Source organism: Esox lucius, chromosome 1, assembly GCF_011004845.1.
Source record: "Esox lucius isolate fEsoLuc1 chromosome 1, fEsoLuc1.pri, whole genome shotgun sequence".
Classification (NCBI taxonomy): Eukaryota; Metazoa; Chordata; class Actinopteri; order Esociformes; family Esocidae; genus Esox; species Esox lucius.
The window spans coordinates 16,047,830-16,074,646 of NC_047569.1; the positions used below are offsets into that span (position 1 = coordinate 16,047,830).

At 40.4% G+C, this 26,817-nt stretch overlaps 1 protein-coding gene across 1 annotated transcript in view; it reads right to left on the bottom strand.

The window, feature by feature from the left end:
* Window positions 1–244: 244 nt before the first annotated feature.
* Window positions 245–26,817, bottom strand: part of LOC105016082 (chloride channel protein 2) — a 72,006-nt gene continuing 45,433 nt past the window's right edge. The window contains exons 18-25 of the mRNA XM_010879701.4: window positions 23,201–23,318; window positions 23,052–23,104; window positions 21,197–21,305; window positions 18,413–18,450; window positions 11,915–11,950; window positions 10,656–10,760; window positions 7,318–7,404; window positions 245–5,275 (exon numbers count right to left, since the gene is read on the bottom strand). Coding sequence (XP_010878003.2) covers window positions 5,078–5,275; window positions 7,318–7,404; window positions 10,656–10,760; window positions 11,915–11,950; window positions 18,413–18,450; window positions 21,197–21,305; window positions 23,052–23,104; window positions 23,201–23,318 — 744 coding nt within the window. The 3' untranslated portion in view covers window positions 245–5,077. The remainder of the gene's footprint in view (window positions 5,276–7,317; window positions 7,405–10,655; window positions 10,761–11,914; window positions 11,951–18,412; window positions 18,451–21,196; window positions 21,306–23,051; window positions 23,105–23,200; window positions 23,319–26,817) is intronic.

Consider the following 26,817-nt stretch of genomic DNA (forward strand, 5'->3'; position numbering starts at 1 on the left):
ACTGATGCACCCCATCCAAACTGACAGATTTTAATAGGATCTATGATTAAGAATGAGAGAAACCACCCAAATCCAGGTGTGTCAAGCTGATAGACACATACCCATGAAACTCAGGTTTGCTGCCAAAGGCGCTTTTACAAAGTACTAAATAAAGAATGTGAATTCTTATGTATGTACATGAGATGTTTCAGTATTTAGTTTCAATAAATTGGCACACATTTCAAAAAATTAGATTTTTGCTTTGTCTTTATGGAATATTGTGTGTAGACTGATGGCAAACAAACACTACAAAATGTGTAGAAAGTGAAGGAGCCTGAATACTTTTTGAAAGCAATGGACATGAATAATCCAAATAACAGGATTGTGTGATGTTGGGTCTCGTCTCAGATTGCAGTGTTGACTTTTGGTCAGATTACAGGGATTAAAGATATTACAGATTACACTGGGACATAATCTAGAACTCATCTGGAACTCATCTGGCACAGTATTCTAAGCAGTACACACACACACACACACACACACACGTTAGACTCCAGGGGGAGAGAGGACTGCTATTCACACCTGAAGCCTGTCGTGGGACTGTTATGGGACAGAGAAGCCTACCAATCAATCAAATGAACCTGGTTATCTAAGCATTTGTCTGCACATTTCAGCACAGATGGTATTTTACTCTGAAAAAAAGAGAAAACTACAAACACCCTAAATGGAATGAAAATAACTGAAGAAACAGAGAAAGAGAGAGAAAACGAATCGAGAAAGAGGAAAAAGAGTGAGAAAACCCTAATCGTTCACGAAGCTAATCAATCAACCTGCTACTAGTGCTTAGCAAACTTTTAGAAAAAAACATTCAATTTAATACAAATCAGTCACTCAACCCTATGCCCTACAATCTAGATCTATGGTTGAATGATGTAGTCTGGGAGAGTAGTTAAAACAGAGATGAGAGCAAAAGAGGAGGGACAAGGGAAAGAAAAGCTTTAAAGATGACAAGATATTCTGACCAAGACTGCAGATTACAATTTGCAAAAATCACTTTATTTATCACTGGTATATAAAATGTTTTATTTGTTCTTGATTGCACTGAATTACATAATGAGAGTAATAAAAAGTATAGCAGAAGTTTACTAGCCTAATTATTAGATTTAAAAATAAAAATAAATTCTAATATTCTTCTATTTTGATGGATACCTATAAATAAATATATACCTGCCACAAAATATCTAAGATAGTGGAAATGGAAAAATAGGAAGAGTGTCTGAGTAATGGAAAATATTAAAACCCCCACACATTAAAAATAGCTATACAAGAAATAAAATCTAATGTTGGTATCTTCAATTTAAAACAATGGGGAAGTAATTGAAAATTATGTGGAAAATATGCAAAAATCTTAAATATTTTACCTAGCAAATGGGCCAACATTTAGGCTAGTATTCATGTGTATTTCACAATAAGTTAAAGTAAAAAAAATAGTCAATGCTAAGATATACATCAACCTTCCCAATATGTTTATAATCATCATTGTCACCAATCAACAGCTGTTTGAAATCACTTTGATTATCACAACATGTTTTGCAATGTTAGCTGTGATGCCAGCTCATTTGAATCAAACAATGTAAAAGACATAATAAATATAATAAAATGTAATCCAAGCAACCACATTGTGGGCCTGTTACAATAAAACAAATACAAATCTTAATCCAATTTGTTACATTAGATTTATTGAATGTGCGCCAATGATGCCGTCACAGTGGACCTTTTCCCATTAGCTTCATTACCAAATCAATAAGGAATTTTAGGAACATTAAATCAACAGATAACAATAATAATAATTAGGGCTGCCAACTTGAACACATGCTATTAATGAAAAAACGTTAACACCATTAATTTTTGGTGTTGTTAAAGCATTTTTCTTTTTTCAGAACCATCCATATAGTAGGCCTACTGTAAGTTCTGGACTTCAGAGGAAGCTGTCACTTGTTTCACTGGTTTTGCAACAGTCTACGGGTAACATTGTTGGCATTTGACTTGCTGGAGCTGTCCAGAGTTCTTCACATAACATTTTTTAATTTAACAATTGAAAACAGAAGCTAATGCATTCATATCATTAATCGTGTTAACTCGCCATGTGTGTAAATCCGGTGCTTTTATAACGTTAGTATCCATATTTAGAACTGTCTGCTGTTCCAAGTTGTGGTGGTTTGGTTTGTCTATGGGAAAACCTGCAGTGCCTCCCATCCCTTGTTTCTAACTGGTCCCGAGAAGCCTTGTGTTAACGAATTCACATGTTAACCTTGCATGGTAAGTTATGATTGTTTAATGTTTTGCCAGCCTAAGCTTAATTTTTATGTTGTCGTCAGTCGTGTTTCCACTAAAACAATATAATGGTGGAATTAACAGCTTCCATGCTGTGCATAAATGGATTTCAGATCTCTCCTGAATAATGTTTGTGGATAAACCTCTCTAGAAATTTGCCAAACTGATGAATATTCAAGTTCACTACCTCATACATTATGTTAAATTGGGGAATTATTTAATGAAGACAGGTAATTGGTTGTGGCCAACCATCCATCAGAAAAGTTACTTCCAGGCCCTCTTACCACCTCAACCACAATCAAACCACATTTTAGCCTAAACTTTAAAGGACAATACCAGGATAAACATAGGTGACTCAACATTGGATGAAATGACTGCGCTCCACATAGAGAGGTCAGTATGTGCTTTATACAGTAGCCTAACATAGTAGTTGTTGCCTTGATTAAGAGCACAGTGGCAGGAGATGGTAGAACTGTGGGATCAATTTAAATTGACATGGGCTTCAAATAGATTCTGCCTTTTATTTTGGCAATTTCAGGGGAGAAGGGCCATGACACCTTGGTCTAATGGAGCAACATGGAAAAGGACAGCTCCTGCACTTATTTGGTGTTAAATCAAGCACTGTGCATACAGGGGTTTACAATAAAACATAATATGTCTTCAACATAATGCACTGCTCTTTAAAGAGAAAATTATTTATTTAGGGCCACATTTGAACACATTCTAAAATTGTGATTAATCGGGATTAACTACAGAAGTTTATGCAATTAATTATTTTAATTGTTTGACAGCATTTTAATATAATATTATAGTAATGACAAGTTACATTTATAAAATCTGTAAACATTGCTAAGCTAAAGCATCCCCAGTAAGCCCTCTACCATTTCCCCAAAATAAGCATAATTAAAATTCAGTTGATAAATTTTATGCCAATCAAACTTATTCACTTAATGCTAATCAAATGTAAGTAAATTAGATACAAAATAAAAACATCATCATATTATCATATTGACACTGTCCTTTAAAATGATGTACACACATCAAAAATGTTTGTCCCTATTCACTCTCTCTTTTTGGTCATACTTCTAAAGAACAGCCTTTAGTAAAAATCAAAGGTGCTACAATGCCATGCTTTTACGTGTGTGTGGATGTGTGCGTCTTTCTATGTGATTGGGATGGGCATATTAGTCAGTGAGGAAGTCTTTACAGAAAAGGGCAATTTATGTTATGTATTTCTGTTATGTATTTAAAATATTGAAACTATTTTTGAGTATTTTAGAATAGTTATTTTATTTTTTATTTCATTTTTAAGTGCCTTTCAACATTCCTGGTGAAATGTGGTCTAAAATAATGCCCATGAATGTATTTCGGTCAGCACAATCATCAAAAGCATAGAAACATAGATCAAATTAAATTCTTATAGAGAGTAGGAGGTATTTGCCCATCTGTTTTGTGTTGAAAATACAAGTTATTAAAGTACAATAGTTTGAATTGTATTTTGATACTTTGGTCTTGCGGGTATTTTGTCATTGTCATTTTTAATGATTCCCCATCCAAGTGTTTTCTTTTAGTGAGTTTTGTGTGTGTTTACTTTTCAGCAGGCAAAGCCCACCGCTGAAAGTAAAGTAACACATCCAGTTGGTTGATATGACTGTGTGTGTGTATGTACATGTCTTTTTGTATGTAGTTCAATATAGTACTGAAATATGCATCCAAATGTGTATAGTAAGATTCTCTAAACTTGCATATAAGAGAAGATATGTTAAAAATCACTGACAGAACAATTGAAGTTAGAAGGGGTGTTTGAGACAGAATGTGACTCTGCTCAGTACCAGAATTATAAAGTAAGAAAGTAAGAAAAAAGCCAAAACGTCCACTGTCTTTCAATTAGAGCGTGAGAGAGATAGTGAGAAAGAAAATGATCAAACAGGGTAGTGGCCATACCTACAACATGCCTTTTTTTTACCCACAATTCCATGAGGAAGTGGGAGTGATCTGATTGGATGCTGAACAGTGGGTTTCTGAGGTACAGGGTTTTATCATCTAGCAAGTCGTCATTAATAGTTAAATATTGTACATTTAAATGGCTAAGGAACCCATGCAGCACATTAAACTAGAGACTGATGAAAAGACATGAATAAGTAATTAGCACAGAGGTCAGACTCTTACTATCTAACCAGAACTCTGTTCAGCTTTTGAATACATCAGTACATTGGTTGATAACTGTTCAATGTGTATACAACCTCAGTTGCCTGAGGGAGAGATTGAGGTGCTATACAAAGAGAAACCTTTCTGTTTACAGGTCCCCAGAATATAATTAAAATATGATCTTAAAGGGAGAGCAATAATGAAGTCCAAGATTGCAAAAAAACATTCCTCTCATAATCATACCACATCCCATTAATTTTGTTCAAACCTCCTTTGTTTAGCTATGAAAATATTTGTTCCCTCCCCTGCACACAGCTCTCTTGTTGTGGGCCCCCCTGCCCTGGTTGAGAGGAGGGTCCAGTTTGAGGTGAGGTCTTCCTCCTTCAGTGTTGTGGATTCAGTGCAGGGCCCAAAGACCCACTGGGGGTGTATTGGGGAGGAGGAGGGGTAAAGGAGAGAGGGAGAGGCAGGAAGGTTAGGAGAGGAGGTTGAGGGGAGAGCTTTCTACTCCAGAATTAAATATGGACCCAAGCCCTGAAGTTGCAGTATTGGTTGAGGTGTTCAAGGGACAGGGGTTTACTCTTCATCATACTCGTCAACACCCCCATCCATCTTATTAGGACTTCTCATCAGAGTCAGAGGGCAGGTGCTTCCTGGGGAGGGACCTAGAGTTGTACTGGTCCCACAGCTTGTGGAGCTCTGTGGCTTCTATTTCGATGTTGCAGCTGCTGGAGCGGACGTCCCGTAAACTGGCCATAGGAGGGCGCACCTTGGCCCCCTTCACCTCCAATGAGCCGTCAATAGCCTTCTGGAGCTAATAGGAGAACAACAAAGACAGATTCAACGAACACAGTTCAAGAGACTTGGCCTGTCCAAACCCAAACCCTGTCCTCTTCATACACTGACTAAGGACTACGGGTCACATTTATGGAGTTTTAGTCATTTTGGGAAGGAGCAAAATTATAAATAAAGCATAGAGTTGTTGTCTAGAGTTGTTGTCAGCAACCTTAAAGAAATCCTTAAAAAAATTACTATTAAGCTTTTAAAAATAATACTAAAAGTATTAAATGCATCATACAAATCCTCAGAAATTGAGACCACTAAACTAACAACAGAACACAAAAGGACAATTATTAGGATGCATACTATGCACTAAAATGATAATTAATTACTTTAAAATCATACAATGTGATTTTCTGGATTTCTTTTCAGATTCCGTCACTCACAGTTGAAGAGTACCTAATATAAAAATTACAGACTCCTACATGCTTGTAAGTGGGAAAACCTGCAAAATCGGGAGTGTATCAAATACTTGTTGTCCCCACTGTACGTTCCCCAGTTTTACAGCCAATTTACAAAGATTTCATACTTCACTTGGGTTCACTCTGGTTTTGTAAGGGGGAGAGAGAAAGTGAGAACAGAGAAATACGAAGAGGCCGAAAGATGACAGAACATAGAAAACATTAAACAGTCCTTTGTTATGCTGTATTTCACCAAGCAAGCAACAAAAAGTGTGGAGCTCATTAAATGAGGATTGTGTAAATTATTTTGCATTACATTGGGGATTGTAAAAATTATATTTGACGACAAAATATGGTCCTTATGTACTGAAATGGGGAGGCAGCATCCTCTCTTCAGAGTTGTGGCCGTCTTTTCAGACTGGTGCATGTCTCCGACATGTAGAAATTGCCCAGTCATTTCCATTGCTAAAATTTGTTTGCTCAGATTCAGTTCATGTGAGAATCATTTTATTTTATTTTTTACAGGGTTCACACTGCTTTATGGATGAGTAAACCCGAGGCCTGTTCGACAAGGCCTAGGAGGCCTGGGATAAACAGTCCCAGTTGACCAGCATCAACCATGTGCAGGAGATGTGGGAGCAAATAGTGAGTCCAACCCCGATCTGGCAGTAAATGAAGAAAGCTCTGAGCCACCAACAGTGGACCAACAACAGGTCTTTCCTTCTACGTGAGTTATTTTGCTAGTAGTCAAGGCCAACTGCTAATTATTGGCAACCTGGCTGACGCCATATGTAGTTAAGGAGAGGATCAGGGCAGTGAATTACTATGCTCAAAGGGCTTGTTGAATGCAGCCCGAGCAAACATCCCTGATGAGCAACACCTGAAAACCATCAGGGCTCGTCGGGGCAAGTACAAATAAGGACACCCAGGGAGGTAAGTGGGAGGTGTGTGAGCAGGTCTGTGCTCCACACTGGTCCAGGTTGAGAAGGAGACTGCTCAGAACCCCAAAGGTGAATGCATTGAGCCAGTTATCCACACCTGCCTGACAAAGTTTCATTTTATATTTTTCCTGTTTGTGTTAAAAAATACGCACTTCACACTAGACCTGTGTATGTGTTCTGGGTTCCACCTACGTCAAAATGTTTAAAAAGAAAAACATAATTTACTAATTGCTTTTTCTTGCACAAGCAAAATAGATCTCATATGACCCAGATAGTGAAATGGCTTTCCTATAACTGAGAAAAAAGTAGCACTCTAGATTCATATTGGCCAATTTGAACATATTGGCCACGCTTTTATAAGTATTTAAAAAAACAAATCGATATGCATAGCATTCACCTTCTCTTCAGCTTGTGTACATCACAAAGAAGAAATTCCAACACCTTAGAAGAATCCACTGTGTCCACTGAGTGTAACTGTGTAAACTGGGTGTGTATGTGTGTGTGCGATGGAGGTGACAGTTATGCTGATGATTGTGACAGGTAGGAAGGTCATTAGGATGGAAATGGTCGTGATGGAGGTGGCTGTCATTATGCTGAACAGGATGATGATGATGGTGCTGATGGTGTGACTGTGATGTCGCCGTGGTCATCACCAGGTGACCCGTGACGCTCACCTCTTTGAGGGACACCATTCCGATGAGTCGTCCGATACTGGTGACATAGGCATGGTCCAATCTTAGCAGAGAAAACATGGTGTGGGTCTGCGGAAAGGAGAAAAATATACTTTGAAAACACGGCCAGAACAGTTACAACCAGGTTGGTGAGTGTGGTGCGAAGTATACCATTGTGCTTGAGCTTTTCTTAGCATCAAGAGATGTACCAGTTAGGTCCACATTATGTTATCACAGAGAGCACATTATTTTAAAGCGATTCCTGACATTCAAAACAAGTTCCTGTTGGGGAAGCCCGTCTAATCCGCATTGACTAGTTCGCTCATCAACGTACTAGGCCTTTAGGCCAACGTCTTTGCTAATACCTTGATCTGTGCTGATTAGGGATATCAGCCTGCATGACCCTGCTTTTTAAAGATCCCTCTACTTTTTATAAATGAAATGATCAGATGGCAGTGTCCCGTTTTATTGGAGAGAATCCAGTTGTAATCAAATCTTGCCTGGAATGCTGTGCCGCACCCACTGATATGCATTAAGTGCTTAGTTTAAAAGTAAAGTGCAATGTTTTACTTTTAAGTATTTTCAGAAAATTGTTCAATGTGGAGGAGATTTAGGCGCCTACACATCGTCTCATTCAACATGGTATCTCCAAATCTCTGGGAGATATAAGGTCAAATCCTAAAGACAGCACTATAGGAAGGAACATTTTATTTTCATTGCATGGTGAACTGGGATTTAGAACAGAGGGAAGAGAGCCTCATTAGACTCTTATCTCCCATCCATGGACTAAGACCGATCCTGCAAAATCAGCAGCAGAATTCAAATCAACAGCGGAATTCAAATCAGCAGCAGAATGCATTCGAGGGGAGTCATTCAGGTTTCAGACAGCAGGAAGTGAATTCAGGCGTAGACACTATAAACAGAAGAGGGAAAAAATATTCCCTCCATACATAACAAGGATTGGGGTTTTAATGTAAGTGTTCAATAGCTTATTTGAGTTGTAGGTAGAGGCACAGGAGGTGGAGCATAAATCAAAATACTGGTCTTGCACTACGTTCAGGGCTGATATGATTAAGAGAAGATATTAGGGGCTAGGACCTTCTTCAAATACCTAGGTTTATGGATTTCTGGACAATATATACACTGCTCAAAAATATTTGAGGAACACTTAAATCACACAAGACGGAAAAATATTAAAGATCAACAAATTTTCTGTACATTGTGTAATACATTGAGAACAAAATGACGTAACAACGGTCAATGGAAACCAAACTCACCAACTGATTCAGAGCTGGATTCAAACTCTCACTGAAAATCAAAGTAAACCATTGAAATCACAGGCTGTTCCAACTTGCAACTCAATGTGACTCAGTAGTGTGTATGGCCCCATGTGCCTGTATGCACTCCTTAAAACGTCTGGGCATGATCCTGATGAGCCGGCGGATGGTGTCCTGGGGGATCTCCTCCCAGACCTGGATCAGGGCATCAGTGAGCTCCTGGACAGTCTGTGGCGCTACTTGGCGGTGTCGGATGCACTGATACATAATGTCCCAGAGGTTCTCAGTTGGATTCAGGTCTGGGGAATGTGAGGGCCAGTCAATGGCATCAATGCCTTCGCCATCCAGGAACTGCGTACACACTCGGGCCACATGAGGCTGGGCATTGTCCTGCACCTGGAGGAACCCAGGGCCCACTGCACCAGCGTAAGGTTTGATGATGGGTCTGCGGATTTCATCCAGGTAGCTAACAGCAGTCAGGATACCGTTGGCTAGCACGTGGAGGTCTGTGTGACCCTCCAAGGATAAGCCTCCCTTGACCATCACTGACCCACTACCAAACCGGTCATGCTGGATGATGTTTCAGGCAGCATAATGTTCACCACGGTGTCTCCAGACACTTTCACGTCTGTCACATGCTCAGTGTGAACCTGCTCTCATGTGTGAAGAGAACCGCGTGCCAGTGACAGACCTGCCAATTCTGGTGTTCTCTGGCGAATGCCAATCAAGCTGCATGGTGCTGGGCTGTGAGCACAGGTCCCACTAGAGGATGTCGGTCCCTCATGCCACCCTCATGGAGTCTGTTTCTGACAGTTTGGTCAGAAACATGCACACCAGTAGCCTGCTTGAGGTCATTTTGTAGGGCTTTGGCAGTGCTCCTCCTGTTCCTCCTCGCAGACGTGGACACTGAGACAGGGATACTGAGACAGGGATACTGTGACAGGGATACTGTGACAGGGATACTGAGACAGGGATACTGAGACGTGGACACTGAGACAGGGACACTGAGACAGGGATACTGTGACAGGGATACTGAGACGTGGACACTGAGACGTGGACACTGAGACAGGGACACTGAGACAGGGATACTGTGACAGGGATACTGTGACAGGGATACTGAGACGTGGACACTGAGACAGGGACACTGAGACAGGGATACTGTGACAGGGATACTGTGACAGGGATACTGTGACAGGGATACTGTGACAGGGATACTGTGACATGGACACTGAGACGTGGACACTGTGACAGGGATACTGTGACAGGGATACTGTGACAGGGATACTGTGACAGGGATACTGTGACATGGACACTGAGACGTGGACATGTTTAATGTCTTGAGGGAGATTGTCTGTGGTATTGGGAGGTGGCTGTGTGCAGTGAGGTGAGAACTATATGGATTGGTGCAGAATCCAACTCTTAAATGTTTAAACATCAGGCACACAGAGGAGGGGAGGCATTATGAGTGGAGGACATTAAACCTCTGTTGGTGCCGGCAACATGTGAAAAGGAGAAATTCTGTGTGTGTCTGTCACAATAGAAACCTAATTCAACATTGCTCAAGAGCCTCCTTCATACAGCCCTGGTATTTTCTTTTGCACTTATAAAGAGATAGATATTGTGGCAGAGCATTTGCCTCATTTAGCATATATATATATACATACAATACCAGTCAAATGTTTGGACACACCTACTAATTTAAGAGTCTTTTTACTATTTTCCTAAATATAGAATAATAGTGAAGACATCAAAAGTATGAAATAACACATGGAATCAACAGTAACCCAGAAAGTGTTAAACAGATCAAAATAAATTTTTGATTCATGTTCTGGTTGGGAGAATGCAAAAAGTGTTCAAAACAGTTAATAATCTACAATAATCTACACTTTTGTGGTTACTACATGATTACATGTGTCATTTCATAGTTTTGATGTCCTTACTACTACTTTACAATGTGAAAATAATAATAATAAAGTAAAACCCTTGAATGAGTTGGTGTGTCTAAACATTTGACTGGTATTGTATATGTGTATGTCTGTATAGCAGGCATGAAGGCAGACAGACCTTATGTAGTGAGGTGTGTTCCACCAGTTGGAAGGGGGCAGGCTCAATCTTGCAGTTGTCGAAGTCTACCGGCTCGTCTAGCTGACTCTCCTCCCACTCTTCAATCTGCAAACGAGGGGAGGAGTCATGCAGAGAAAGACTTGCTGCCATAGCCTTTTTTTCAGAGGGTTCTAAACAGAACTCTATATATGCTTATTCATAGAGCAGAACATCTAGATCTCTTCTATGAATCTTTTAAGAAAGGTTCTACAAAGAAAATGTGTATTTTCTAATACCCGGTGGACAAACTACAATAGGCTTCATTTCTATATTTCATTTCTTCTTTCTTGCAGTCCAAAGAATGATCAAAGAACCAGAGAGTTCTTCAGATCAAAGCAGTTCTTGGTGGATACCTATCCCTTCACAAGAACCCATTTTGGAACCCTTATTTTTAAGAGCGTAGATGTATAGAATCTTTAAATGGTATTTAAATCCATGTTGAGAGAAAAATTATTGGATTTTCTCTGCAAATCTGTAAGGTATTCATGAATATTTCATAAGACTAAAGAATTCCTTTAGGAATAAAACTGATGCCTTAAAACTCCTGTGACTGTAACATATTTTACAGAGGCGTCTGCAAATCTAAATCCTAATAGCTTAGCAAATATGGGAATGTTATGCATAATAAAAAAACTTGACCCAATTGGGATTAATGTTCAGAACAAAGGTTTAACAATAATGAATTTAGTTATTTTTCACTGTTAATAAAAAGTTTAAATGTAGTTATCAGTGAAAAAATATTCTACTAATAAAATGTAAGTACAAATAATGCATTCTTTTAGATTGAATCAAAAATCCCCAAAGTGAACCAAATGACTTTCCAAACCCCTACCCTAATCTCAACACGTATCCCAGGCATTCAAAGTTAATTTTTGCCTAGATTCTCTTCCTGGTTTATTTGTCTACAATTCTTGGTCCCTGGTGCAGAGATGATAGATGCACATTGAGGTGTCAGCTTTGATAAGCTCACACAGTCACACGCTGTTGAGTAATTATTCCCTTGGTAATAAATCAATACATCACTCTAACATTGATTACGTACAGTAGACAGACCTGAAATAGAGAATGAGAGAGCCAGACAGAGGGAACAAGAGAGCGAGACAGAGAGAATGAGAGACAGGAAGAATGAGAGAGACCGTGACAGAAACTGGTTGAGAGCAAGAGTCAGTGAAAGAGGCTTAGCGAGTGAGACAGTGAGAGTGTGTCCAGTAAAGTCTGACCTCCTCAGTGGTCATGTCATCCTTCATATCGTCTTCCTGAGAAGAGAGGGACACAGAAAGTAATTGAACATATTTAAACAGCCTGCACATAGAACAGAAAATATGTTTATGCACATGTGCGCATATAAACAGCAACACCTCATAAGACGTCATCGTCAACTGTCCCCCCCCCCCCCCCCCCAATCAGGGAATGTCCTCTGGTCTAAGGTATGAGGGGGTGTGAAATATGGCTAATAGATCATGGCTAAGAGCTGTTCTTAGGCAGGATGCATTGTGGAGAAATAGAAAGCTACCTGATTAAAGTTCAGGCAAATTTGAACAAGTCCTCAATGAACATGATTTTGTATTAATAAGGCTGTAATTGTCAGAAACAGAAAAAGGTCAGTGTTAAAACGTGGTAACATGACAACTTGGCTAAAATATTTTCTGATCAGGAACAAGCTGAAACTGTGTAGTGTCTGCCCGACTTAAATAAAGTGATTTGAACACAGGTATTTTGTACTGTACACTCATAATACAACATTACACAACAGTCCATGTATTTTATACTCATAATACAACATTACACACTAGTCCATGTATTTTATACTCATAATACAACATTACACAACAGTCCATGTATTTTATACTCATAATACAACATTACACACTAGTCCATGTATTTTATACTCATAATACAACATTACACATTAGTCCATGTATTTTATACTCATAATACAACATTACACACTAGTCCATATACTGTACACTCATAATACAACATTACACACTAGTCTATGTACTGAACACCGCTCCTGAGTGGCAGGGGTCAAACCAAGAGACAGACAACATGGAGCGAAAACTATATGAACAATACCCAGGTGACCATGGAACCGTGTTTGGAGCACATGATGAGGATCAAAATTAATGGGGTGCCTTCATGCAATGCTTTTCACAAGGTCTCAAAGCATTATTGCAATGACTGGCACTAATGTAAGATGATGGTGGCAGATTGGAATAGTGTCGGGCTGAAAACCTAGGAGTTCTACCCTCCTGAGGGGTAATTTGTGTGTGTCAATGTCAAAAGGAGTTTGCATTTGAATTGAGAAGAAAAGCAGTGCATACTTACTGAAATAGTGTTTTCTCTCTAAATGTAATGGAGTTGAGAATTGCAGAGTGTGTGTGTGTGTGTCTCTCTCTCTCTCCTCTACACGTGACCACTGTCCCAGCCTCAGACCCAGGAGTTGATTGGTCCATGAGCTCATCCATCTGCCTGTCTACAGTGGCTGATCTGCCTGTGAGTGATTTTAGATGCTATTTAAAAGGGTAGGGTTTATAAAGTTTTCAGAAAATGGGCAGGAACTGCTGTCCTAGCTTTAATGGGTAGCTGGTTCCAACAGAACCTTTGGGGTTCCATAGGCAGATAGCCTGCTGGCACTGCATTTTCAGAATCATCTTTATTCAGTGTCTAGCAAGTAATGAAACCCCTGACCTGTCCTCATTGAATTACAATGCTATATTGACTTTTTATTTTAGAAAACTGGCACTCAAAATAAATTGTCATAAGGTGACCATGGTATTATATCGGAAAATATTGAATCAATTAAAGAAACTGGACAAAAAGCTCTATCTTTGTCTCATCTGACCACTAAACATTTTCCCAAATTACAGCTGGGTCGTTATCAGTAACTGTTTCATTAAAACCTCCCAGTTTTACACAGAACACTTGATATGGTTGAAAGGTGCACCATTACACCATTTCAAGCAAATTAAATCAGTAGCACCTTCAACGTTATTGTTGGCTTCTGTGGCTTCCCTCATAAGTCTCCTTCCTGTCTGATCTTTGGATTCTGAGGAACTACCTTTTCAACTTCCATTCCAAGATTCTTGATTCAACTGTGATCACTGATTCTTGATTCAACTTCCACTCCCTTATTCTTGATTAAACTGTGCTCACTAATTCTTGATTCAACCTCCACTACCTGATTCTTGATTCAACTGTGCTCACTGACGATTCCAAATAAAAAATGTTTTACTCTTTTCCTAATCAGTATTACTTTTACATTTCTAACTTCTGTAGAATGCTCTTCAGTCCTCATTTTTCTTCTGATTCACATATTTCCAAGCTTAAAACCAGTGTCACTACACAACAATTCATTTTGAGTGTTCATTTAAAAAAGAAAATATCAAACAGAACAAAATGTTGAATGTACCATTTGTAATTCTGTAAAATGAGAGCACTGGTTTGGTGTTTAGATACTTTTGCAAGGCTCTGCATATTAATGTAGAGTTGAAGTGAACATTTTCAGACTCATAATTTCAGTAGGCTATAATGCATTTATCTGGATGCAGGCAGCATAGTATAGTGCAGTCATTCAGTTAACAATCAGCAGTCAGTGGTGGGTTGATGTGAGTCCTGCCTGATCTATACCCCCTGCCCACTCCCTGCCCGCTGGAGTAGAATGTCTGGAACAGTAAATGACCAGGGCAGGAGGGGTCAGCAGTTATCTGGCCTGCCTGTGGGTTACCCTTTCTGCAAACCACACAGTTCGTTGCTGTTTATCTCAGCAGCAGACTGACGCAGACCCAACCCAGACATTGATGGAGGAGGTTTTGATGGACTCGAGGATTAATGTCTATAGCCGGGTCAGGAGTGACTGGAGGATTTCTCTTCGTTTAGATGCCCCACTTGATAGGTCTAGTGGTGTGGCTTCTTGGAGGTTGATGCGATTGTTGTCTTCCTGCCTGTGGGAGATGACGGTTCCTTTCTTGGAGGTTGCTGTGATTGTTGTCTTCCTACATGTGGGAGATGACGGTTCCTTTCTTAGAAGTTGCTGTGATTGTTGTCCTCCATACCTGTGGGAGATGACGGTTCCTTTCTTGGAGTTTGATGTGATTGTTGTCTTCCTACCTGTGGGAGATGATTGTTCCTTTCTTGGAGTTTGATGTGATTGTTATCTTCCTACCTGTGGGAGATGACGGTTCCTTTCTTGGAGGTTGATGCGATTGTTGTCTTCCTGCCTGTGGGAGATGATGGTTCCTTTCTTGGAGGTTGATGTGATTGTTGTCTTCCTACCTGTGGGAGATGAAGGTTCCTTTCTTGGAGGTTGATGTGATTGTTGTCTTCCTGCCTGTGGGAGATGACGGTTCCTTTCTTGGAGGTTGATGTGATTGTTGTCTTCCTGCCTGTGGGAGATGATGGTTCCTTTCTTGGAGGTTGATGTGATTGTTGTCTTCCTGCCTGTGGGAGATGATGGTTCCTTTCTTGGAGGTTGATGTGATTGTTGTCTTCCTACCTGTGGGAGATGACGGTTCCTTTCTTAGAAGTTGCTGTGATTGTTGTCCTCCATACCTGTGGGAGATGATTGTTCCTTTCTTGGAGTTTGATGTGATTGTTGTCTTCCTACCTGTGGGAGATGATTGTTCCTTTCTTGGAGTTTGATGTGATTGTTATCTTCCTACCTGTGGGAGATGACGGTTCCTTTCTTGGAGGTTGATGCGATTGTTGTCTTCCTGCCTGTGGGAGATGATGGTTCCTTTCTTGGAGGTTGATGCGATTGTTGTCTTCCTACCTGTGGGAGATGACGGTTCCTTCTTGGAGGTTGATGTGATTGTTGTCTTCCTGCCTGTGGGAGATGATGGTTCCTTTCTTGGAGGTTGATGTGATTGTTGTCTTCCTACCTGTGGGAGATGAAGGTTCCTTTCTTGGAGGTTGATGTGATTGTTGTCTTCCTACCTGTGGGAGATGACGGTTCCTTTCTTGGAGGTTGATGTGATTGTTGTCTTCCTGCCTGTGGGAGATGATGGTTCCTTTCTTGGAGGTGATGTGATTGTTGTCTTCCTACCTGTGGGAGATGATGGTTCCTTTCTTGGAGGTTGATGTGATTGTTGTCTTCCTACCTGTGGGAGATGACGGTTCCTTTCTTGGAGGTTGATGTGATTGTTGTCTTCCTGCCTGTGGGAGATGATGGTTCCTTTCTTGGAGGTTGATGTGATTGTTGTCTTCCTACCTGTGGGAGATGAAGGTTCCTTTCTTGGAGGTTGATGTGATTGTTGTCTTCCTACCTGTGGGAGATGATGGTTCCTTTCTTGGAGGTTGATGTGATTGTTGTCTTCCTACCTGTGGGAGATGAAGGTTCCTTTCTTGGAGGTTGATGTGATTGTTGTCTTCCTACCTGTGGGAGATGACAGTTCCTTTCTTGTAGGATGCTGTAATTGTTGTCTTCCTACCTGTAGGAGATGACGGTTCCTTTTGTATCTGAATGAATCTACAGAATGAACTGCTGAGCCCCCAGTCTCCTCTAAATAGAACGTGGTGGAATGCTGTCAGAGGCACTTTTACAGAACTTTTCGATTTGATATTTACTGGAGTAGGTATGTAATCAAGGGGTAATGTTCTGGTACATCTTTTGTAGACCTGGAACCATGCACAAATTGTAAGTACATAAAACTTGACCATACATTTAAGTGCTACTGGTGTACCTATACAGTTCTCCTACACACATAGGTCTGTGTTTGTCTGTGTGTGTGATGGAAACGTTGGCACTAACAAAAACACAAGATGTTTGGTAAATAACAGCCAACACCTGCATGTCTTGGCAGTGGGTGTGTTTTTGGAGAGAAAAAGTGGTGGTGAAACTGTGCATGTAAATTAGATGATTGTATGAAGATTAGCTAGTCTATTACAGAGAAGTTTCACGTGTGTCTGTCTGTCTGTCTGTTTGTGTGTCTGTCTGGGTTTTACAGTCCACACTGAGTGACTGAGTGAGAGGCAGAGAGTGCTGACAGGAGAGAATGAAGCTGTATTGCTTGATGTGCTGCTTCTGTGACCACAGAGCGATTAAGGAGCAGCATCCATCCCTTCCTCCCTCCAATCTATCCAGCTCTCCTCCCTCCCTCCCTCCCCCCCTCCCTCCCTCCCTCCATCCTGCTCTCCTCCCTCCCTCCATCCTGCTCTCCTACCTCCGCTCCTTCCTCCATCTATCCAACTCTCTTCCTTCCAAAAATGCAATCAATCTTTTTCTCTGTCCTACAGCCAATGGGCCAATCAGTGACTGAGATTCAGAATGGGAATGGGATGACATCACCACAACTACCCAATCACATAGACTGCTTGGCCTTATTCATTACAGATCCCTTCCTCTCTCTCCCTTTCTTCCTCTCTATCTCTTTCTTTCTTGTCCTCTTGATCTATCTATCAATGTCCCACGTTGTTCAATTGGTGGAGCAGAGGTCAGCAACAGGCGACCTGCAGGCCTGCAAGTTCTTTTAATTCGTTTTTTTAATTCGTTTTTTGTTTAAAGGGACAGTGTAGGATTCTGACTCTAACATTTATAAGACTGAATTTTCACAATAAAATGACTTGTCTCCTACTTGTCTTTCCTTCCTGAACAAGACTGGGATAGTATTAACAATTACAGGGTGGTTTAGGGTGGTAAGGATAGTACTGTGGGTTTCTAGAGTGAGCAGGAGGAGCCTACAAGTCAGTGCAAACGGAGAGACGGACTGGCAGAAATTTCAGTGGGGAATATTTCAGGCAATCAACAATTTTGTAGAATGTTTTTTAAACAGATTTTTTAAGCAAAATTCTTCTGGTTGTTTATGCTTCTGTTTATGGTAGTAGTACAGTAAAAATCGTACAAGTGTCCGTTATAAAAAAGACTGTCAAATCCAGAATTCTGCTAAATTTGTTTAATTTAGGATATCTGTTCGGAAGTATGCCCCAAAAAATAAATAAGAGACATTATGATCATATCTCAAAGTAATCAAAGAATTCATTAAAGTCACGTGTCAAAAAGAGATTGCTCAAACTTGGCCTGTCATTTGCCAGACAACACCTGGGTAAAGACCAAAATTGTTGGAACAATGTACATGAATGTACAAAGTGATGAGTCAAAGGTGGAGCTATTTGGCTGCAATTCGAGATGCCATGTTTGGTGAAAACTAAACAATGACTTTGAACAGAAGAACCCCATACCAAAGGTATAACATGGAGGCGGCAGCATTATGGTTTGGGGCTGGTTTTCTGCTTTAGTGCCTGACCAGCTTGCCATTTTTGAGTCAACCATGAATTCCATATTGACAATGATCCAAAACACTCAAGTGAATTTTCTGTTGAAATGCTGTGGGGGGACTTGAAACAAGCTGTGCATGGAAAAAAGGCCTTGAGCAAGACACAGTTGAAGCAAAACTCCAATGAAGAGTGGAATAATGTTTTCCCAGTTGTTGGTAGAGCCTGATTGACAGTTATAAGAAATTGCTGCATGAAGTAATTTCAGCTAAAGGGGGAAACACCAGCGATTGAATCTAGCGAACTATAAAAAAGTATGTCTGTTTATTTAAATTGCATGAATGCTTTCAAAATATTTGTTTGTGTGATTTGTTAAATCAGGTTAAGGTAATCAATGACTCTGGTTGGAATTTAGCATTGATATCCAAATATGAAAAAAATATATATATACCAAGCTGTATATGTGTGTTAATGTGTACATGTGTAGTGAGGGAAGTATGCAGTCTCACCTCTATGTATTCTATCTCTTCTGAATGATCCAGTGGCCCTGAGAAAAGAGAGATAGACCAAAGGGAAGTGAGACACCAATGAAGTATTCAGTCGTGAGTAAACGCAATTTAGTATATGTATTTTGCGATCCCACCATGTAAATAAGTGATATAATCAATTAGGAATTGATGTAAAAGTACAATGCTCAAAGAAGATCAAAGGAACACGTAAATCTTAATAAATTAAAGATCAAAACCTTTATTGTACATTGTGTAATTCTATGAGAACAAATTTACGTAACAACATGTCAATGGAAACCAAAATCACCAACTGATTGAGGGCTCGATTCAAACTCACATGAAAATCAAAGTCAATATTTGAAATCACAGGCTGTTCCAACTTGTGTGAATTTCATCACGGCAGCTCATAATGTGACTCAGTAGTGTGTATGGCCCCCACATGCCTGCATGCACTCCTGATAATGACTGAGCATGCTAATAATGACTGGAGGATCTCCTCCCAGACCTGGATCAGGGTATTAGTGAGCTCCTGGACAGTCCGTGGCGCTACATGGCAGCGTCAGATGCACTGATACATAACATCCCAGAGATTCTCATTTAGATTCAGGTCTGGGGAACGTGAGGGCCAATCAATGGCATCAATGCCTTCATCGTCCAGGAACTGCCTACACACTCTGGCCACATGAGGCCAGGCATTGTCCTGCACCAGTGTAAGATCTGGCGATGGGTCTGAGAATCAACCTGGTACCTAACATCAGTCAGGGTACTGTTGGCCAACACATGGAGGTCTTTTTGACCCTCCAAGGGCATGCCTCCCCAGACCATACCTGACCCACCGCCAAACCGGTCATGCTGGATGATGTTTCAGGCAGCATAATGTTCACCACGGTGTCTCCAGACACTTTCACGTCTGTCACATGTGCTCAGTGTGAACCTGCTCTCATGTGTGAAGAGAACCGGGCGGCTATCATGGACCTGCCAATTTTGGTGTTCTCTGGCGAATACAAATCGAGCTGCACGGTGCTGGGCTGTGGGCAGAGGTCCCATTAGAGGACGTTGGGCCCTCATGCTACCCTCATGGAGTCTGTTTCTGACAGTTTGGTCAGAAACATGAACACCAGTAGCCTGCTTGAGGTCATTTTGTAGGGCTCTGGCAGTGCTCCTCCTGTTCCTCCTCGCATAAAGGAGCAGATACCGGTCCTGCTGCTGGGTTGATGCCTTTCTACGGCCCTGTCCAGCTCTCCTTGTGTAATGGCCCGTCTACTGGTATCTCATCCATGCTCTTGAGACTGTATGGGAAACACAGCAAACCATCTTGCGAAGGCATGATGGCATGAAGAATCAGCATGAAGCATGAAGAATCAGTCAGGAATGATAAGGGGAATGCAATTGTCTATGGCCACCTCCTGTAAAACCATTCCCGTTTTGGGGGTTGTCTTGCTGTTACCTCCAGTGCACCTGCTGTCACTTTCATTTAAACCAAAACAGGTGACATTGATTCATAATTGCTTATGCTTCCCTACTGGACAGATTGATATCCCTGAAGTTTAACTGACTTGGTGTTATACTGTGATGATTATGTTGCCATCATTTTTTTAGCAGTGTTTAATGATCCATTAAATACTATAGGACTTGAAAAGTGTCTGCAGTCTAATGTGTTAGCATGTGTGATGGGTGTAGATTCAGGGCGGGATGGTAGGGACCCGACAATAATTCGATCTGAACATATTTTATGTATTTTTTTCCCACTACATTAAGGTTTAACACTCTATGAAGATCCCTGTAGCTCCTCCTGATTGGATATTCAGGAGAGCTCTAATCTCAATTTGTATTAGCCTGCCGCCAGTTGTGTGTATGACAAAGTTAAGTGTTTTGGCTGAGATCATAGTAGGGTACTGTTAGGTTTTCGGTATCATTAAGTTCTTAATAAATCTGATTTTGAATACACTCCTGTATAGTATTGTATTGCTAAAGCAAGTGTTCCACTGCTTGCTTGATTGGTTGCAAACCTCATGTTCTTGCTTGGTGACTGTGAGAATATTTTGATAATATCATCATACCAACTAGCTAACATTAGCTCAGTCTTAGCTAATTGCTCACTACAATGTGTTTTTTATGACAGCAGAGACAGTGTAAATAGTAGATACATTTCTAGCTTTATATTGTTAGCCAGCAAGCTTGTCTATGCAAAGTTGATATTGATTCTTATAGAAAATGTCTGACTAATTTACAAACGAAGCAGTCATACACTTTATCTCTAAACAGCATGGATTCATTTATAATTCATCAAGCAAAAGGGACAGTTGCTCAAAGCAGCAATAGCAAGAGGAATAGATAGAGGAACATGGTCTTATAAAAGTAAACTAGTAGTTATAACAGTTAGCTTCACACAGTTTAAAAGCCAATCTGTATGGCTAATAACATAGCTGCAAGAAGACCCATGTATTGAACAGATATCGAACAGATGGGTAAATGACTCAAAAGCAAGGGTCTTAATGGAACTGTACTGTTAATAAACTTAAATATGCTTTTTGAAACATCTGCCCTATATAATCAGTGTGTGTGTGTGTGTGTGTGCGTGCACATATGCTTGCATCTGCTCATGCTTTTAGCCAAAGGGGTATTCATAGGATGGTTATAAAACGACCTGATGGAAATCGTCATTCAGATGGAAACATTTTGTGTGTTCAAATTCACCATGGGAGCATACCAGATTTGCTGACATTCTTTTTTTTGTCCCCACCAGTGTTCAAATCAAAACGAAGCCCTTGGTGTGTATCTTACTTGTGGGCACGGGAATCTCTGTGGGGCAGTCCTCCAGAGAGGGTCTCTTCAGGGCTGGCTTCAGTGGCTCCATGACAGGGGTATGAGCAGGACCAGAGGAAGTGGAGATCTATTCACGTACATTATACACACAGGGCCAGTTTCACAGACACAGAATAAGTATAGTGTAGGGAGTATCATATAGAAATGGTTTGTTATTCCAGTTATCTCCAGTTACCAGAATGTATACTGTTGCTATGCCACACTTCCTTTTTTCACTGGCTGAACAGGTACTGTAAAACATAGTGGATACATTTCTTTAACCCACTGGTGCATTACCCCTTTAACATTAATTCAAAATAAGGGAGGTTAAAAGAATCTACTGCAATTATTTTCACTCTTCTGAATCCTTTTAAAAAGCAGTACACTGATGGCTCCATGGATACAAAGAACAAAAAAATCTTTGTATCTTAGATGTGTTTGTAGTTTATGTATGTAGACATTGAGAGCTCAGTTGCTTCTTGAGCTTTTGAAAGGCAGTCTTTTGGGGATCCCCAAGCCCCATTTGTTATTCTCTTGAATAAGCTCTTTCAACATCATGCTGTACTGTATGTAGCCAGTTGAGACAGAAACTTATCAAGATAGTTTGCAATGCCCCGTCTGCAAACATTCGCTACACGTAGGCTTCAGGATTTCCTTTGATGTCCCTGACTTTGATTCCTGAAGCAGAAACACTGTGACCTAACAAGATTATTGAATACTTGGAAAATAACATTCTTCAAAGTGTGAGACTTTCCTGTTGCATTTTTGGAAGCACTCTGTAATGTCTCTCATTATGTATTTTTTTGTTGTCCATTATGGCCTAAAACCTGCACTTGGTCATCATGGCAAACAACACCCTCAATGTTCTTGAACATCTGAGACATCTCTAAAAGTGTTCTGGTGCAGATTACATTTCAAATGGCAACATGCAAGACTTTTGCATTTGTCACATTTCAAGTGTGTCAAGACATAATGATATTGTATCACTGAGTCATTCAGGTGAGGTCAACTCACACTCTGAAGTCCATTCAGTTTTTCGGGACAAATACTATTCTGGAGAATCTGGTTATGACAACCAGATTGTCCATCCTCCATGGCTCTCTACATACAATTTCCCTCATGCGGAGCAGAAAATACTATGGTTCTGAAAGAACATAGGATGTGGCACCATATTTTCCCCTGTTCCTTCTAATTGTGTGGTACCCAATCGGAATTACAACCTTCTCTCATCACTGGAACAGTCCAAACAGGAATGTGCAACAACAACTGAGCACTGATCCAGGAACTGCGCATGAATCCTGCGACAGATTTCACTCTAGAAATTGCTGCAAGCTTTTCACTCAAACAAATCAATCAAATAATGATTTCAGTTTGTTAGCAGAGGCATTGGGGATTATCATCTTTTCAAGAACTCTGTGCACGTTGGCCAATGTTCGTTAGCTTTTATCTTGTTTTCCTTTGTTTACTAGCAAGCCCTGAAGAGGGGTGGATAGCCATAATAATCTGACCACCTGCAATTCATTCTGACTTTTGGTGTTTAAAAATAATTAACCGTAATGTAATCTTTAATTTACACAGCCACAAGTTTATTTTTATTTTTTATCCTTGTATGAATGAGGGTTTGAAAAGGGATTTAAACACATATAAAAGATAAAAAATCTCTGTTTAAATGTTGGATACTGGTACTAATTGTATGGAATAGTTTTTTCTTTGTGATTCTGTTGACTTCTTTTAAAATGGAATGGAACATGCAACATTTCTGGACTTGGAGTAGAGTTGAAAGAGTGTACTGTATGTGTGGGAGGTAAGGCATGTTTTAGAACAGGTGTCTCACCTCCTGGCCATCTGTCTCAGGGTTTAAGGCACTGCCAGAATTGTCCTGTGGACCTGAGGGAGGGAGGAAGAGTAAAAGAGAGATTACATTTAAATAAGTAAATCAAAAAGTATTTCTTTGTTCAAGGTCTGACTGTGTGTGTGTCTTACTTGTGGGAATGGGGATTTCAGCAGGACGGTCCACCACAGAGGGTCTCTTCAGGGCTGGCTTCAGTGGCTCAATGGAGGGAGTGTGGATGGGGCTGAATGTAGACTCCTCTGTGGAGATCTACACACACAAACTGAATTATGCTTTATTAACATCCATAAATCAAATGAACATTCAAACATCGACACTCAATGAAACCGTCTCCTCCTCACAGCAACGCTGACACAGAGTACCTCATTAGCCTCTTTGCTAATGTCTCTTGCCGGCGCTACACAGCAACACTGTGAATAAACATCTCCTTGTATGTTTACAATTGAGACTTGTTTTAATCCAAGTGACAGTCGCACTCTTCTGAATCTGCCATTATGTGGTGTTTCATCAGAGTGAGTGGTTCTGGAAACATATTTTTTTAAAACAGCCATGTGAGCTAGAAGTGATTAGGTTGCATGTTCTGAAAGAGAGGAGTCAAGGCTAAAATAACAATGCACCCGCGTCCTTTTACCATATCTGACTTCATACAATGGAGTTTACATTGTTTCTTACTCCGTACTGAGACAGATCAATCCACACAGAAGGTGTGTGTCGCCAACAGTCTCACATATCAACACTCCAGCATGCGGTTCTAGATTCCAACATGTGCTCAGCTCTTTCTCTCCCTATCCAGCTTCCTTCATTCTCCAATAATGACTCCTCCAATTGTCTCTATATCTGATTGGTTTTAACTCTCCTACAGACTCATCAATCCAGTGGGCTGCTATCTCTCCATACTGCCTGATGAAGGGAAATAACATTATAAAGTGAAAATAGAGAATGAGAAAAGTAACTTTAAGAATATGGAGAATGCTAAAGGGGAAACAGAACGAAATAGAGAGAGAAAATAGCTGTGTGTGATGAATAGCTACATATCCAAACCTGTGTCTTGGGGGCGAAAGGTGGAAAACAGGATTTATTCCCTTTTTCCTCTTTCCTGCCACCTTCCTTTCTCCTACTTTGCCCAATAAACACTACCTCCACCAGCACAACAATGTGCCTGATGTGAGTGGCTGACTAGCACCCCTGTAGCATGGGGTGGGTGAAGGAGGTGGCGCATGGAGAGAACAAATCAGTATTCTGAACACAGCAGTGCTAGCCCTCAGAACTAAGTTGGACAATAGCAGCCTCAAAAATATACAGTTCCAACTATTCCCTGGAAGGAGGGAACAAGGTACAACACAGCAATGGAGTCACGCTCATGCTACCACTACTGAAGAACTCCCAAAAAAAAGAACCATCCCCGATCAGGCCAATGAAAGCCAAGAAAGCCAAGTCCCGACTGAAGTCTCCCCATCTCTAGGTGATATATTAATGGCTTGGATCCAATCCGTCAATTCAGTATTGCTGTTACCTTGTTCCTACTTCAGGGAACAGTGGTTACAGTTATAATTTGCTGCTATGGGGACCTAGGAAGCATGCCCCAAGCTGACTCAGTGGATACCAAATGAAGTGGCCCATGGTACAAACCTACAAAGATGGCGTGAAAATCCTGGGTCAGTCCCTTTTATTTCTTTGGGAGCAACAATCAAGCATGAAAAACTCACAAAACTTGGTTTGGCTCCAGCCCAACTCACCTTATTACTAACATCCCTTACAGTTAAGCTTTTAGACAGAGCACACAAAATAGCCTGCAGTGGATCCTTTCTGTGGTTTAATCACCTTAAAGAAAATGATTTGTGTAAACCCTGCAATATGTCAACGGGAGATGGACTACCATGAGATGGATTAGTGTAAATTAGAAAAAATAAAGAAATTCCCTTGAATGAGTAGGTTTGTCCTAACTCTTAACATGTACAGTACATCTCACCTATTCACATTTGAAGAAAAATACCTCCTTCCAAACTAAGGATACAGATTTAGTAATCTTAGCTTGTGTGCCAACTCAATTTGTTTGCAACATTTAACCATTTCCCAGTCAGACAGACACACATGTAAACATTTTAATGTAACCCTACTTCTTAGCTCTTTACATTTTTAATCAGAACTGGAATAACTTAGTTTGAAGTTACATTATAGCCAATTTGGTAGCCTGTTTCTCAATGAGTTTGTCAGAGGATGATGAAAAGTACAAAATGTAAACGCATTCTCGTTTTGGCTGCTCTGGAAACTCACAGAACCTGTAAAATAGCCAATTTTTCATACTATCACTGCTCATAACATATCCACGGGAAGTAGGGGTGCGGGGGTTACTACTACTGCTATACTACTAGTGTTTAAGTCTTCGAGACCGGTGTTGAGACCACTTTTTGGAAGGTCTCGTCTTGGAATCAACCACATTTTTGCTCGGTCTTGTCTCGGTCTCGGACAAAGAGGACTCTGGATTTTATTTCAAGACCTGTCAAGACCACAACTTGGGGAATGTCACTAAATTGCCACTAAATTTGTTAATATCATTACTGTGATTGGATGTAAAACGTCATGCTTCAAATGCAACCAATAACATCCCCAAAAGTGAATGAGACGGCTGAGACAACAGCAAACTTTTGACCAGCATTTATAATGAAAACAATAAAAAAGGTAAGCTAAGTGTAAGTGACGCTAGCAAAGCCAGCATCCAACCGTTTGCAATCTACCTCTGTACCAAAACATTTCAGAAATCTCTTCCCCCTTTACCCAAAGAGATTTAGCGAGTATTAGCTACCTATCTAATATTATATACTGCATGTTTCAGGGTGCTAGTTTCAATTGTTTGCCAGCTTTTGTTTGTGATAAACAATGACGAGCCAGGGCCATATAAAGCTATGTAGCTAATGAATAATATAAAGTTCTGTTACATCAATGGTAACTAATATCAGCTGCATACCTCTCCAGGCTTAATGAAGTTAAGTTAAACACTGCTGTTTCCGCTGTCCTTTACTTGGTTGAGAGAGCTAGAGATATGAAAGCAGAGACAAAAAGTGCAGACTGAGTAATGTGCCTCCACTTCGATGAAAAAAATGACATATTAAATAAGCTGCTTTGCCTGGCCATTAGCACACAGCACAACCTTAAGTGTGCTCATTTTGACTTCAAATACACACAGAACAAATCTAACTTCTTACACAACTGCTTGTGTGTCATGAGCTCCTCTCTCTCGGGCTCGCTCAATCACTCAATCTTCCCCACACTGGGTGTTACTTAAAAGAAAAATACGCCCTTTCCGTGGTTTATCACCTTAAAGGAAATTATTTGTGTTATGGTAAGAAAATGAATGGTCTGGCCTTTAACACAGTCTTGCCCTGCCTTGTTCTTGGTCTTGACACAAACTCAGCGACAATGTTATTTCCTTGGTATGTATGAGTAAAATGACATAATACTACCATTAGGCTGTAATGTCTAACGTCTCAATCTAAAAAGAATCCATGAGGATCAGCTTTCATTGGTAATATCCGGCCTGTTTTAGAGTCCTTCGGTGGAGGTCGCTAGAAGTTGACTAACCAAACTGTGTTGTACGGAGTGACAGACTGAAAGAGATCCCAGTGTTCAGTGTTATGCGTAAGGACCTCAGACAAGCATGCAAACACACACATGCACACACCATTTTCTCTTTCTCTGTGTGATTCTGTCGCTCTCAATATAGTCTATGTATCTTCATATCTTCATACTG